This window comes from Dendropsophus ebraccatus, chromosome 3 (assembly GCF_027789765.1).
Source record: "Dendropsophus ebraccatus isolate aDenEbr1 chromosome 3, aDenEbr1.pat, whole genome shotgun sequence".
NCBI lineage: Eukaryota > Metazoa > Chordata > Amphibia > Anura > Hylidae > Dendropsophus > Dendropsophus ebraccatus.
In genome coordinates this window covers 50,846,044-50,859,810 of record NC_091456.1, presented here as the reverse complement: position 1 = coordinate 50,859,810, position 13,767 = coordinate 50,846,044, and the positions used below count along the sequence as shown (strand labels likewise).

Sequence of the window (13,767 nt, the reverse complement as noted above, 5' to 3'; positions counted from 1 at the left end):
TTTATAGAAATATCAATAAAGTAATATCAAGCAGCTTTAAAAAAAAAAAAAAAAAAAAACCTCTGTAATGGGTTTTATTAGGCAAGAGTTTCCCTCTGTACTCAAAGCTGTCTTCCTACCCCCCCCCCCACACACACACTTCAGAAGAAGGATTTGTGTCCATTATGCTCTATAGTGGAGGGGTCAAAGGGAGTGAGTGAGCACGGAGAGATGAAACTGTAATCTTCAATGTGAAGACTGGGGACCTGTCAACAAGATGGGGGGGGGGGGGGGGGGGGTCATCTTAACATTAAAAATATTGCATATGTAATCTCTGGGCATGCCAACTTGCTACTAGAATATCTTAGTTCTCAGGCTTCTGCATGGGTGGTTATGTGCTTGGCTGAGCACTATTTGAATGACTGGATGTAATGCTTCAGTGGGGATGTATACGTAACCAGTTCTTCTCTGGTCAGAACAGCTGACTGTCAGGATTAGTGAAGCCAGCTGCCCTTTTGTAAAGGCAACATTCCCATCTTAAAATGTAACAGCTGGGAAGCTGTATGTGGATTTTATTTTTTCCTGTACTATGGTCTGTTGCTTGCTTTGCTTTGGCAGTACATGGCTTCCCCTTTATTATTACTTCATATAAAAAGTAATGTTCTCTTTCTATAGCAGAATAAGAGCAGAAGACAAGAGGGGTGGTGGTGGACCTCGCAACTGGGGTTCATTTAAAGATGCCTACAGGTACAGCTTTATACACTGGACTCACTACAAAGGGTGGGGGGGAGTGGGGTTTGCTGGCATATCTGTACACCAGTCTTGGCTAAATCTCCAGTTGTGCGTTTACAGAGCATGTGGACAGTTTCTACAGATCTGTCACTTTTCTGCTTTTATAATGCACTAAAGATTTTTCACTTAATTCTGTGGAGCTGTGGAGTCGGTAAGTCACAACTCCCACTCAATCTCCTTCAAAAATGGCCAGTCTGACACCAGGGGAGTTATTTATCACACTGGTGTAAAGTAGTACTGGCTCAGCAGCTTCCTCCTAATATCCTACATGTTCCTTGGGCAACTGAGTGAATAAGGCAAAGATATATAAAGCAGATCCTCCTGTGTGTGCGCAGTGGATTTTTCACTGTTGCTCAGAATACCCCTTTAATTTCTGCCTCTGACACCCCGCTGCAACCATTGTGCATGTCGCAGCCATAGCACCCTGAAGAAAAGCACCAGAGAGCACTCCACATTGGGGATAGGTTACTGCTACACTAATGTCTTCTCCTTCTCTATATTACACAGGATATCTTCATGTTACACTGCTGCTCATATATAATTATCCAGGAGGAGACCAGCACACATCTCCCCCCACCATAATACTCTTCCAGCTCAGAAACAACTGCCAAATGGTGACCACCAACTTCTCCCCGACCACCCTCATCTAATAGGGCTAGTGCTTTATTACTGATATATTGAGGAAACTAAATGTATGTGAGGAATGGTCTTCTGATTTTAATAAGGGGCTTAGATTGAGAGAACATTGAGGAACATCTTATAATTTATAAAACTTTGAATAAATTTTTTTTTTTTTTCTGCCAAAACTAGTTACGGTTCAGACTCCACAGCCCTGTGAAAATCCACAACGTAATCGGCTGTGTGTGAAGATTCCCCTCTAAAGGGGCATTCCCATGTCAACTGACAGTTAAAGCTGTAGGACACATTGAATTATTTTAAATACATTCATTTAGAAAACTTGTACATTAGTCATACACCCCAGCCAGATCATCAGGTTTTTGGAGGGGAGTGGTGGTCTGTAACCTAGACAATGAGCTGTCAACAATTGGAGGGAATGTGCAGCATATCTGGAAAAGGAGGAAAGTTTACCAAATTGATGTATTTGCAAAAATACAACTTTAAGTCCAACTGTATTGAGATGGGAATACTGCTAGGTGTTGCTAGGTTTTCATATCTTTCAATTGTTTTTCAGCGGTCTTGTGAAGGGGTTAATACCTTTTCTGTTTTTCATTCTTGAGTCTGTCTAGCCTATGGAATGACTGATCTGCTGCTCACAGATTGCAGTGTACAGCTCAGCCCCCCCCCCCCCACACACACACACAAAAAAAGCCATCCCCAAACGTGTCAAAGGAGTATTCCCATCTGAGCATGTTGCCTCTTATCCATAGGGCAGGTGCTGGCCATGTACACTTAATACGATCCCATTCCTAAGTAGAATTTCTACAAATTTTTACCACTTCCTTTATTGGACTGCAATGTTTTCCTCAGCCATTTGGGGTGTAGTTTCCCCTGAGTTTCCTGTTCTTGGTTGATATAGAAGTCAAACCTAGTAAGGTTCTCTAAAGCCGATCCAGAATGGCTATACCCACTTTCTCAAAGCATCTGCTGTGTATAGGGTCCTTTATTATTCACATTCATCCTTAGTTCAATTGAATAACCTGCATAGACATGAATAAATGTATTTTGTCAACACCTTTCCTCAATCTAAAACCATACTGGTGATTTTACAGTTATGTTAGGTTTTCTTTTACAAAATGGGTTTTCCTAAATTTCTTCTAGTGATGTAGAGACAACACCTATAGAAGAAAATCTAGAATCCATGGAACCCGTTGAGACAATGGAGGAAGAGCAAGACATCAAGTAAGTTCATGTTAGTTTCTTACATATTTTGCATTGTTATATTCCAATTGGGCCTGCAGCACTCACTGGAAGTTCTCTTCCTCTAGAGCACCAGAGGAGATTGCTGAAGACCAATTCAAAGAGATGTCACTGGATGAATGGAAGTCTATGCAGGACCAGAGCAGACCTAAGATCGAATTAAATATACGTAAACCAGATTCTTCAGTGCCTTCCAAAGCTTTTGTTATCCATAAGTCAAAATTTAGGAACGTAAGTTGCCTGTGGTGTCTTGGATTACAATTTGATGTGTATTTGGCTAAACAGGTTATTTAGTAGCAATGAAATAAACCAGCATTTTAATTTAATACACATACACCCTTATAATAACTACAGGTCCACTTTAGGCTGTCCATTCTGCTTAACCCATCGGTTTGTGGCTTTCTGCATGACCACAGGAATAGCGCTTTCCCTAAAGTACTGTCCATTTATGGATTTCAGGCTGCTTGATAAATTTGGTCCATACTTGGACATTTTGGGATACTTCAGAAAGTCTGTTAGTGATTTGGACCCTCACTATCCCTTAAAACTCGGAATACCCCTTTAACCCCTAGACAACTTAGGACGTACCGGGAAGTCTGTGCCCAGACTGCAAAGGACGTACCTGTATGTCCTGAGCTGTGGAGCGCGCTTCATAGCAGGTGGGGGCTGATTGATTGCAGTCGGCACCTCACCGTTAATGACGGGCTGCACCGGTCGCGCTGCAGCGTGCCATTAACTCAAATGCTGTGGCAGTGTGACTGCGGGGGTCCCGATCATTAAAACGGACCGCCGGAGGTCTCTCACCTGCCTCCAAGCGGTCCGATCGGCGCTCTGGTCATGGCGCTCTGGTCACTGAGCCTGCACAGGCAGGCTCAATCAGCAGAGCGCCGATAACACTAATCGATGCTATGCCTATGGCATAGCAATGATCAGTGTAAAAATCAAAGTATTGTATGTACAAGTTCCCCAAAGGAACTTCAAATGTGTAAAAAAAAAGTTAAAAACACCAATACACTACGCCAAAGCCCCTCCCCCAATAAAGTTGAAATCACCCCCTTTCCGATTATATAAATAAAATATATTATACCGTAGCGTTCGTAATTGTATGATCTATTAAAATATAACAAGCGTCATGGCGAACGGCGTACACGAAAAGAGGGAAAAATGTGCGCGGATTACTGATTTTTGTTAATATATAAAATCAATAAGTGATCAAAAATGTCTGATCTTCACAAAAATAGTATTAATAAAAACTAGATATCATGGCAGAAAAAATGACCCCCATAGGTGTAAAAATAAAAGCGCTAGAAGCGTCACAATAGGCCCATTTTATTTGCCAAAAAAATGTCATTAAAAATATATGTAGAATCAGTGTAAACCTGCATATGGCTGTGTTAGGACTGACCTATAGAATAATGGTATCATGTCGCTTTTACCATACAGTGCATTACGTAGACACAGGAACCCCCCAAAAGTTACCATATTGCATTCTTTTACGATTTCACCAATTTATATCTTCATAAACAATATATTTGGGATTCAATCATACATGTTATGGTAGAATGAAAGATGCCATTACACAGTACACCTATTCCTGTAAAAGACCAACCCTTACATGGCCCTGTAGATAGAAAACTGAAAGTGCTAGAGCTCTTAGAAGGGAAGGAGGAAAAAACAAAGCCCAAAGAACAAAATTTAAATGGTCCACTGGGTCATTTAGGGCCTGGTCCTCAAAGGGTTAATGTCAAATGCATTCTTTTGAAATCGCCTAAAAATCATACCACTATGCCATCCAAGCTGAGACAACCGATTGTATAGACATGAGCAAATTTACAGTTTTAAAGTGAAGCGCTTCGTTATCTCTGCAGTCTGCTTATCAGCCAGCTGCTGCCATCTACCGGGTGCCTGGAAAAGCTGGATCCAGTCCTAAGATCGCCCAGTCTTCCGGGACTGGATAAAGCTTTTCCAGGCACCCAGAGCAGAGCGACACACACTTGTAAAAGCCATGCTTAGTGGTCAGGTTGGCTTGCTGCGATTGCATTGCAGCAAGCTGAGCTGTGGCGTTTAAGGGGTTAATGGCGGGCGGCAGCATGATCTCCATGGCCTTCATTAATGGCGAGGACCTGGCTGCTGATAGCAGCCAGTCCTTACACTTTAAGAAGCAAGCTCAGCTCCTAAGCTCTCTTCAAAGAGCCCCTGCACATTATGATGTGCCCAGGCATAATGATGTGGGATGAGATTAGCCCGGTTTAAATTTTCTTGACTGCGCTGTTCACTCAGTTTATAGTTGACTTTTTCTGTGACTCCTATTGGCTCATTCGGACTGCAGTTGTGTGGTGGGGCCTAATTTTAATGTCTATGTACCAGTTCATGTAGTGAAATATATTTTCTTTCTTTCAATTACCTAGTTGGTGCTGGTGCAGAGATAATGCTGGCACAGTCCCCTTCCCCAAAACACTGACTAGTTCCCACAAACTGCATCAGTTTCTTCATGTGTACAGTTCCACTCTAGGCACTGGAGGCAGGCTCTGTGACACCAGTATAATGGTATTCCCTCCACTTGGTGACTCACCTCCATTAGAATAAAGTCTGGTCATGTCAGAGGGGAGACATGGGAGGGTCTGCCTCCAGTGCATAAGAGTGGGAACTTTTGCATAGAGTGGGCAGTTTTTAAAAAGTCACTGGGATCTCTTGCCAACTGGGCAAATAAGTTTACTACTTGGAAGTGGTCCACTCTTTTTATGTTCACCTTCACAGAAAGGCATACACCAAATAAAAGCGAAGTAAAGTGTAGAAAGAAGCAGGTAAATGAGTTAAGCAGACAGGACAGAATAAAAAAGGACCTTTCTCGTGCGTCTTATTGGGGGACACAGATACCATGGGTATAGGCTGCTGCCACTAGGAGGCGCTGACACTAAGAAAGAAACAAAGGAAGTGACTCCTCCTGAGCAGGATATACCCGCCCACAGGCACTGAGCTAAACCAGTTTAGCTTAGTGTCAGTAGGAGGCAGACACAGGTCTGGGTTCTCCAGACCAGTTTCTTCCTTTATGTTTAGTTAGTTAGATTTTCTTTTTCCTTCTCCATTGTCCTGTGACAACTCCCGTGCCCATCAGCCTTACCTCGACCTCCCTGAACGGTTTTCTTCTTTGACTCCATGCTCTCGAGTACCTCTAGGCTTCCTTGGAGCGGAGTGTTTTATATAATCTACCTCCTTTCTAAGGCTTTAACAGCCCATGGAGTTGTTTTTTTCCCGGCTTCCTCTGCTCATCTTTTCTGTCGGACACTGCGGGGTACCTGGTACTACTGTACTCTTTTCAGGACAACTTGCTCAAGATTCAGATCATGGTTTTCTTTTCTCCCTCTCCTTCTTTCCCTGGACTGCATTACGCTTGCAAAGCTTTATTCTTATTAACATGTATGTGTTTCTCAGATGGGGTAACTCATGTCATAGGCCATGGCTTTCTCTTCTCAGTGAAGACTGTACTCCTAGGCCTATGGAGCTTCCAGCCTGGCCATTCTTCCCTGCTCCATAGTCAGGGACGCAGCTTCTCCTGCATCTCATGTGGCACCTTCTATGAGAGACTCTCAGTCCTTTCTCCTTTATTTGACGCCTTAGACCTCTATGTGCCATGAAACATTTTCCAGTCTCTCCCGTCATGGTTGTATTTGCCTTTTTTCTGTTCTACCTCAGAGAAAGTCCCTGCTGCCTGTGGTCGCCTACTTGGCTGGGCGTCTGCTTTTTTCCCCACATCTAGCCTACTAGTTCTGTTGGACTCAATGTTACATCATGTTGCTGGCTTCCAGGAAGGCCACAACCCACTCTGCAGTGCAGCACGTTGCTCCAGGGACTAGACCTGCTTTCCTTTGCCGCGGACCTGTCGGGGTTTTCTCTGACGCATTCAGCATCATCCCTTGCTCTATTCCTAGTTGATGGTTGTGTTGGTGCTATTCTGTGCCTTCTCGCCAAGCGCTCTTGTCTAGCGGTTATCTCCACCCCATGGACTGCTTTTGGACGTCCCATGGTATCTGTGTCCCCCAATAAGACGCACGAGAAAAGAGGATTTTTTACTCACCGTAAAATCTTTCTCGTAGTCTTCATTGGGGGACACAGCACCCACCCATTTTTCTTTTGGGTTTTTCCTCGGTATGGTAGTTTTCTCCGTTTTGGTGTTATTCCTACTTTACCTGTTCTTGACTTCTCCTACTGCTCTTGTACAAACTGGTTTAGCTCAGTGCCTGTGGGCGGGTATATCCTGCTCAGGAGGAGTCACTTCCTTTGTTTCTTTCTTAGTGTCAGCGCCTCCTAGTGGCAGCAGCCTATACCCATGGTATCTGTGTCCCCCAATGAAGACTACGAGAAAGAGATTTTACGGTGAGTAAAAAATCCTCTTTTGGTTGTGTGTAGTGATTCAACACTAGTATTTTTTTGCTACTACACTGCTTCCACCCCATTCCTGAGACTTTTCCCAAACTGTTGAACGGGTATGAATCGTAGGCTCGGATGAACGAGAGTGCATAAATCTCGGTGGGAGTAAATAAGGCTTAAGAGATGTAACTTAGGCTGATATGTCCCTTAAGTCTAGAACTTGCTTCTGCTTCTATACGTCACTAATTTTTTTTTTTCCTTACACTTAATAGGATTCAAAGGAGGATGATGATGATGGTCATTTTGGCTTCCGCAGACCAGTCAATGATATAACATCTCAGCTGGATATTAACTTTGGGAACCTCCCTCGTCCAGGACGTGGAGGAAGAGGAGGAGGACGTGGACGTGGTAGAAGAGACGAGGTGTTTACTTATGAAGGCCATAATGTATGTATAAAAAGTGACAAAGCAATTGAGCTTTTCAGCAGATTTTCTCTATTGCATAGTAATCTTGGGATAACCTCTTTTTCAATGAGAAGACTAATGGGGTGTTTACACATTTATCTGGCAGATTTTTGAAGCCAAAGCTAGGAATTGATTTGAAAAGAGAAATCTTAGTTTATAGTCTGTTCCTGACTTTGGCTTCAAAAATCTCAGGTTACTTGGGATGCGATTACAGATTTATCCCTTAGCATTCCTGTTTAAAAAAAAAAAAAAAAAAAGCCCAGATCTTGTAATATACTTTAAAGCGACTCTGTACCCACATTCTGCCCAGCCAAAACAGCTTGTACCTTTTGGATAGCTGCTTTTAATTCAAGATCTGTCCTGGGGTCCGTTCAGCAGGTGATGCAGTTATTGTTCAATAAACAACTTTTAGACTTGCAGCCCTGTGCCAAACTGGCGTGGCCTGTGCACCACCTCTCCTCCTCCCCCTCCTGCAGAAATGCCCCAGGCAGGATCTCTCCTACTCATCACTTCACTGCACATGGGCCTTAACGATCCAGCACATGTGCAGTGTTCGTACAAGTGCTGAATAGGCGGAATCTGGGCTAGGGTGTTCCTAATGAAGAGGGCGTAGAGCAGGGATGGAGAGGTGGTGCAGGCCTCGGTCATTGATAAACGCTTAAACTTGCAGCCCTTTGTCAAACTGGCTTGGCCTAGTGTCTATGCCCTAGGCCTGTACCACCTCTCCATAACTCTTCCACACACTCTTCATTAGAAACACCCCAGCAAGATTTCTCCTATTCATCACTTGTATGAACACTGCACATGTGCTGGATCGTTAAGGCCCATGTGCAGTGATGAATAGAAATCCTGCCTGAGGCATACCTAACTATGAAGGGGGAAGGGACAGAGGCGGTGCACAGACACTCTAGGCCACACCAGTCTGAAACAGGACTGCAAGTTTAAATTATTTTTTTTTTGGACAATAACTGCACCCCCTGCTCAAATGACCTCAGGACAGATCTTGGATTAAAAGCTGCTATCTGAAAGTTCAAGTGGTTTGGGGGGGGGGGGGGGGGGGGAGTAGATTGTGGGTACAAAGTCGCTTTAAAGGAGAAGTAAAAAATCATTACACCCCATACAACTTGTATGGACTGAATCCAACATAATCTAAAATGTAGGGGCACCTTTCCCCAGGATAGGGTATTACACTCTGATGGGGGAGGGTGGGGGGTGTCTTACTAGTGCTTGCTTACATAGAATGTGTGTGTAATCCTTCCAGTTGTATGTTCAGAATGGCATAATATTTGTATGACATCTAAAAAGTGTAACATTGCTTTTTTTTTTTTCTTTTTGTTTAGGTGCATGAGCTTGTCTTCAACCCAGATGACCCTGACCATTTCCCAGCTCTGACATAATCTGACAAGTTCCTGGCGTCTCTAGAATGGCACTATACCAAAGGCAGATTAAACGAGACTTATTTTTTTTCCTTTTCTTTGTGCCAGTGATTGATGTACAGAACTTTCATGTTTGGAAGATGGAGAAGGGATGTATACAGTGTTTCTTGACTGTAGTTCCAAACTTTTCAGGGTATTTAAGCATGTATTCTCTGGTGCAGTTTTCTACTTCGAATGTTTCCAGTTTGAAAAAAATTTCTACTGATGAATCTAGCTAATGGTAGACCTTGTATACGATAACATCCTGTATCTTAGGACGGCTGCTTTCTTTCCTTCAGTGTAAAAAACATTGCAATTTTGAAGTGATGGAGACATTAAAGTTTCTAATTGTGCAAAGTAACGGGTTTGTTGTGGTTTGTGGGAGTTTAGGCATGATGGAAGACTGAGGTGTATGGCCTTTGAAACAGAAATCCATTTATTAAAGAAAGTTCCCTCCTTTTAATAGTCACTGATTCCTTTCCTGTCCATGCCACTGAGTCTGTCCTCCCTCACCAGATGAGCTGTTCTTTTGGGGCCCTCCTGGTGTGCATGCTTGCAGGTGGGGTGGCATTGCTGGGCAGGCTTCCAGGGGATGGAATTGTTGCAGGCACTGGCTTTGCCTGGCAGGAGAAAATCCTTCTAGGAGGTGACCCTGGAATGAGATAAGCCCGGTGTCCGCTTGGAGGGGGAAGGAGCCGGCCAGTCCATGGTGCCAAATTTAAAGCACCAATCAGTTCCTTCAGGTTGGTATCTTCAGCAAGCTTCTGACTGCTCACTCTGCTTTCAGTATGTCTGTTTGCAAGCTGCATCAGGAGCTTCTGTCTGCAGGCTCTGGATCCATACATCCTCATTGGGATGGAGGAGCGGTGTGCCGATAACCTTGAACTACCTTTGGACACCACATCTGGTCGGAAGAGCAAGGCTTACCCCTAGTCGTATTTCTTTTAGCCTACACATATGTTTATTTTTTTGGGGGAAGGCTTTTTTTTCTAGGCTTAAGGGGCCATGCAGGAGCTCCCGGCCTAGGAACCGGGAATGCCCAATATGCAAGAAGCGCCGGAGTTGTCATAGGACCCTTTTAATTTAGTACCTGCAGAAATAATTTTCGAGAAGATGAATGGAATGTGATGACACATTCCCTTTAATCTTGGTATTAAAGGGAACCAATCACCTCAAACGCATATCCAGCTTTTGAAATGTGCTGTTAGACCACACAGCACACTTGCCACACATGTTTTCATAGCCTCCTTGCTGCCCCCGTGTAAGCCGCAAAGTAACTATATAAAACTGGCGCCCTGTATGCAGATTACCTAAGGTAGTAATCTGAGCGGTGTGCGGCTAGCAGGTAGTCACGGTTCCCTGGGCTTTCTTTTGCTGTAATCACGCTCCCTTGGGCGTGATTCAAATGGCCGAGTAGCTGTGACGTCACTCGGAAGCGCCCCGTGCCCGCCGCGCATGCGCAGTACAGCTGATTACAATCCAGCTGTACTGCACCTGTGCAGAATAGCCTCAAACTCAGAATGAAAGTGGCTGTACTGCGCATGCACGGCGTCAGAATGTAGGCGGGCACGGCGCGTTCCCGAGTGATGTCTCAACTACTCGGCCATTTAAACCACACCCAGAGGGGCATGATTAGAGCAGAGGAACGTCCTGGGGACCATGACTACCTGCTAGCCACACACCGCCTGGATGACTACCTGAGGTAATCTGCAAACAGGACGCCAGTTTTATAAAGTTACTTTGCGGCTTACACAAGGGAGGTAAGGAGAATATGAAAACATCTGGCAAGTGTGCTGTGTGGTTTAACAGCACATTTCAAAAGCTGGATATGTGTTTGAGGTGGTTGGTTTCCTTTAATCACTCCAACAGTATGGTTTAAACACAGGAAGTAACTGGTGGATGCATTAAGCCATGATACTCTACTAGCTAGGATTTCTCTTCATACAAGAACCTATGTCCATACAAGAACCTATGTCTAATCAAGAAGATAGGCTAGCTCAGGAGATTACACTTTCTCCCCAAAGTTTCTTCCAAGGATTCCAAGAAGTAAGTCTCCTGTGCAGGGGCGTAGCTAGGGGTTCAGCCTAGGGGGGGGCGAGTGAGTCTGAGTGGGCCCCCAACCAACCTTACCCATAGGGAACCTCAGCAGGTGACAAGGCTTTCTGAATAAAGGGTATATTCTTTTACATTACTTATAGTGAATAAGGATAAAGAGCAGTGTAAAAGGCTTCTCAAATTTCACATATAGAACCACAAAACAATTAAAGGGCTTATCAAAGATTAGGAAAATATAGCTGCCTTCTTTCAGAAACAGTACTTTTGTCCTCAGTTTGGGTGTGGTATTGCCACTCAGTTCCACTGAAGTGAATGAAGCCAAGTTGTAATACCACACACAACCTAAGGGCAGGGGTAGCAATGATTTTGGAAGAAAGCAACTGTGCTTTTTTTATTTTTATTTATTCTGGAGAACCCTTTTAACCAGATTATCTTTGCCTATAAATAATAGCGGTAGAAGTAATGAGCTTTTAGACATTAAAAGGGGTCAACTGGTTGTAATCATCCATGTATGTACAATTCAAGATATGTGATGAGCTATCTATCTATCTAGCATTGACTGATCTAGAACTAAGCGAACTACAGTGATGATTTAACGTACAGTAAGTTGTGGTTCACACATATTTAAACCCTGATGGTTGGATGAAATGGATGCATAGGTTACATCCATTTTCTCCAGCCACTGGGATTCAAATAGAGTGTTTGGGTTCATGTGAACCTGAACTTACTGTAAGTTTGCTCACCTTTAGCAGTGACCAAATAAAGGTAGAGATCCAGCTATACAAAGGATCTACAAACCTTATAAGTGATTATAGTGCAGTTACATCTAGTAACTCACCGCGGGTGTCTTCTCTACATAAATCATAAGTGATGTTTTTGGTGTCCGAAGCTGTCTGTTTTCCCTTTTCTTCTTTCCTTTCCATCTGGCTCAGCCCATCATGCAGATTTCTTCAGCCATGACTTCTGTCTCCACAGGATCTGCCAGACAAACATGTTAGGCTCCTTGCTCTACAATCATCTTAAACTTATTCGTCATCATAACCTTATATTCCCCATGTGTACTGCTTCACACAGTAATAGTGTCCCCTCTGTGCCCCCATATGAGCAGTAAGGACCCAATATGTGCCACCAAATAGTAGAAAAAGTAGTGTGCCAATATAGAATTAGACCCACTCTATGCTGGGTCACCATGTAGTATTAGGCCACTCTTCCATGCTCCCCTATAGTAGGCTCCCCTGTGCAGAAGTCCCGTTTACTATAGGTCCCACTGTGCAGCAGTGCCTGAGCAGCCTGCAAATACTATAGCCCCCCAAGCAGCCCTGCATAATATAGATTTCCTGTGCAGTCCCCCATAGTGTAGCCCCACATATTTTAGGCCCCCCTCTGTGTAGCTCCCAAATAGAATAGCAGCCCCTACATATTAAAAGACCCCCTCTGTAGTTCAACTTAATATAGCCCCACATAGTATAGCTTGCCCTCTGTAGCCCACATAATATAGGCCCCCTGTATAGCCCCAGTGTAATCCACACAGAAAATGGCCCTGTGCAGCCCCCACATAGTATTGTCCCCCTTTGCCCCACTCCCTCTGTAACCCCAACATAGTTTAGGCCCCATGTGTAGCTCGCACTGTGAAGAAAAAAAAAAGTATACTCACCTCTGGTGGATCCAGCAGCGTCTCTCTGTTCCCCTCTGGTCGCTGCTTCTCTCTGGTCCATCAGCTGCTCTTACACGTTCCGGGACAGGGCTTGTAAGAGACAGGCAGCGTGATGCACTCTGCCACGGAGGCTTACAGCTCCACTCCGGCAGCGCCAGCACTTCTCTCCTCTACTGCTCGGATGAGACGGGTAACGGCTCACGACGAACAGGGCTCACAACGAACAGGGCTGCAGCCGAACAAGAGAGGAGAGAAGCACTGGCGCTGCCGGAGTGGAGCTGTAAGCCTCCATGGCAGAGTGCATCACGCTGCCTGTCAGCCGTGCTTTCAAAGAGGCAGAGAGGCCGCAGAAAGCGCCGGCGGCCGCAGGGAAGTGGGGGGCGGAGTCTGTGAGGCCGTGGCGGCCGGGGTCGCGGACTTGGGGAATGTTTCAGGGGGCCCTGGCAGCATGGCAGGCGGCCCTCGGACTGATAATCTGGCCGGCCGGCATTTGCCTGCTGTGCCAGATTATCAGTCCTGTCATGGTCTGAGACCTCAGTGGGCCCCTGCCTGAGTGGGCCCGGGGGCGACCGCCCCCCTTGCCCCCTACTAAATTTCGCTACTGCTCCTGTGTGTGTGTGTGTGTGTGTGTTTGTTTTTTTTTTTTTTTACACAACACATCCAATGAAGCTGAAACTAGATTTTATTGCCTTGATAGGTGTCTACCGTATTTTCCGGGATATAAGGTGAGTGTGCGTATAAGAAGACCACTAACTTTTAAGCAGATTTTCAGGGGTTTGCCTTATATGCCGGAAAATGTTAACAGGCAGGGGTTAACTGCAGCTAAATTATTAAAACAACAAACAGAACTCACCTGGGCCCGTTCCCAGCCACCGTGCGTCTCCTCCGCAGTCAGTGTGACTTACACTGACTGTGCCGGGGATGCCCGAAGCTCTCCCGAGCAGCCGAGCTTCTAATCTGAGACGCTTGGTTTCTCGGGAGAGCTTTGGTAAAATGACACAGGCTTCGGGAGGCTCCGGAAGTATTCGAAGCCTGTCATTCTTCTAAAGCTCTCCCGAGCAGCCGAGCCTCTTCGATTAAATGCTCGGGAGAGCTTCGGGCATCCCCCGGCACAGTCAGTGTACGTCACACTGGCTGTGCTGGGAGTGGGGAAGATGTGTGG

The 13,767-nt window shown here is 45.0% G+C and overlaps 1 protein-coding gene across 10 annotated transcripts in view; it reads left to right on the top strand.

Annotated features, from left to right (window-relative positions):
* The window catches only part of HABP4 (hyaluronan binding protein 4), a 39,885-nt gene extending 30,628 nt beyond the window's left edge, over positions 1 to 9,257 (top strand). For 8 of the 10 annotated variants that reach the window (XM_069961733.1, XM_069961737.1, XM_069961742.1 and 5 more), the window contains exons 5-9: positions 655 to 726; positions 2,551 to 2,631; positions 2,718 to 2,880; positions 7,290 to 7,463; positions 8,822 to 9,257. In XM_069961733.1, the coding sequence (XP_069817834.1) occupies positions 655 to 726; positions 2,551 to 2,631; positions 2,718 to 2,880; positions 7,290 to 7,463; positions 8,822 to 8,878 (547 nt within the window). In that variant the 3' untranslated portion in view covers positions 8,879 to 9,257. The remainder of the gene's footprint in view (positions 1 to 654; positions 727 to 2,550; positions 2,632 to 2,717; positions 2,881 to 7,289; positions 7,464 to 8,821) is intronic. The other 2 variants (XM_069961734.1, XM_069961743.1) reach the window with 2 other exon arrangements.
* Positions 9,258 to 13,767: the final 4,510 nt, after the last annotated feature.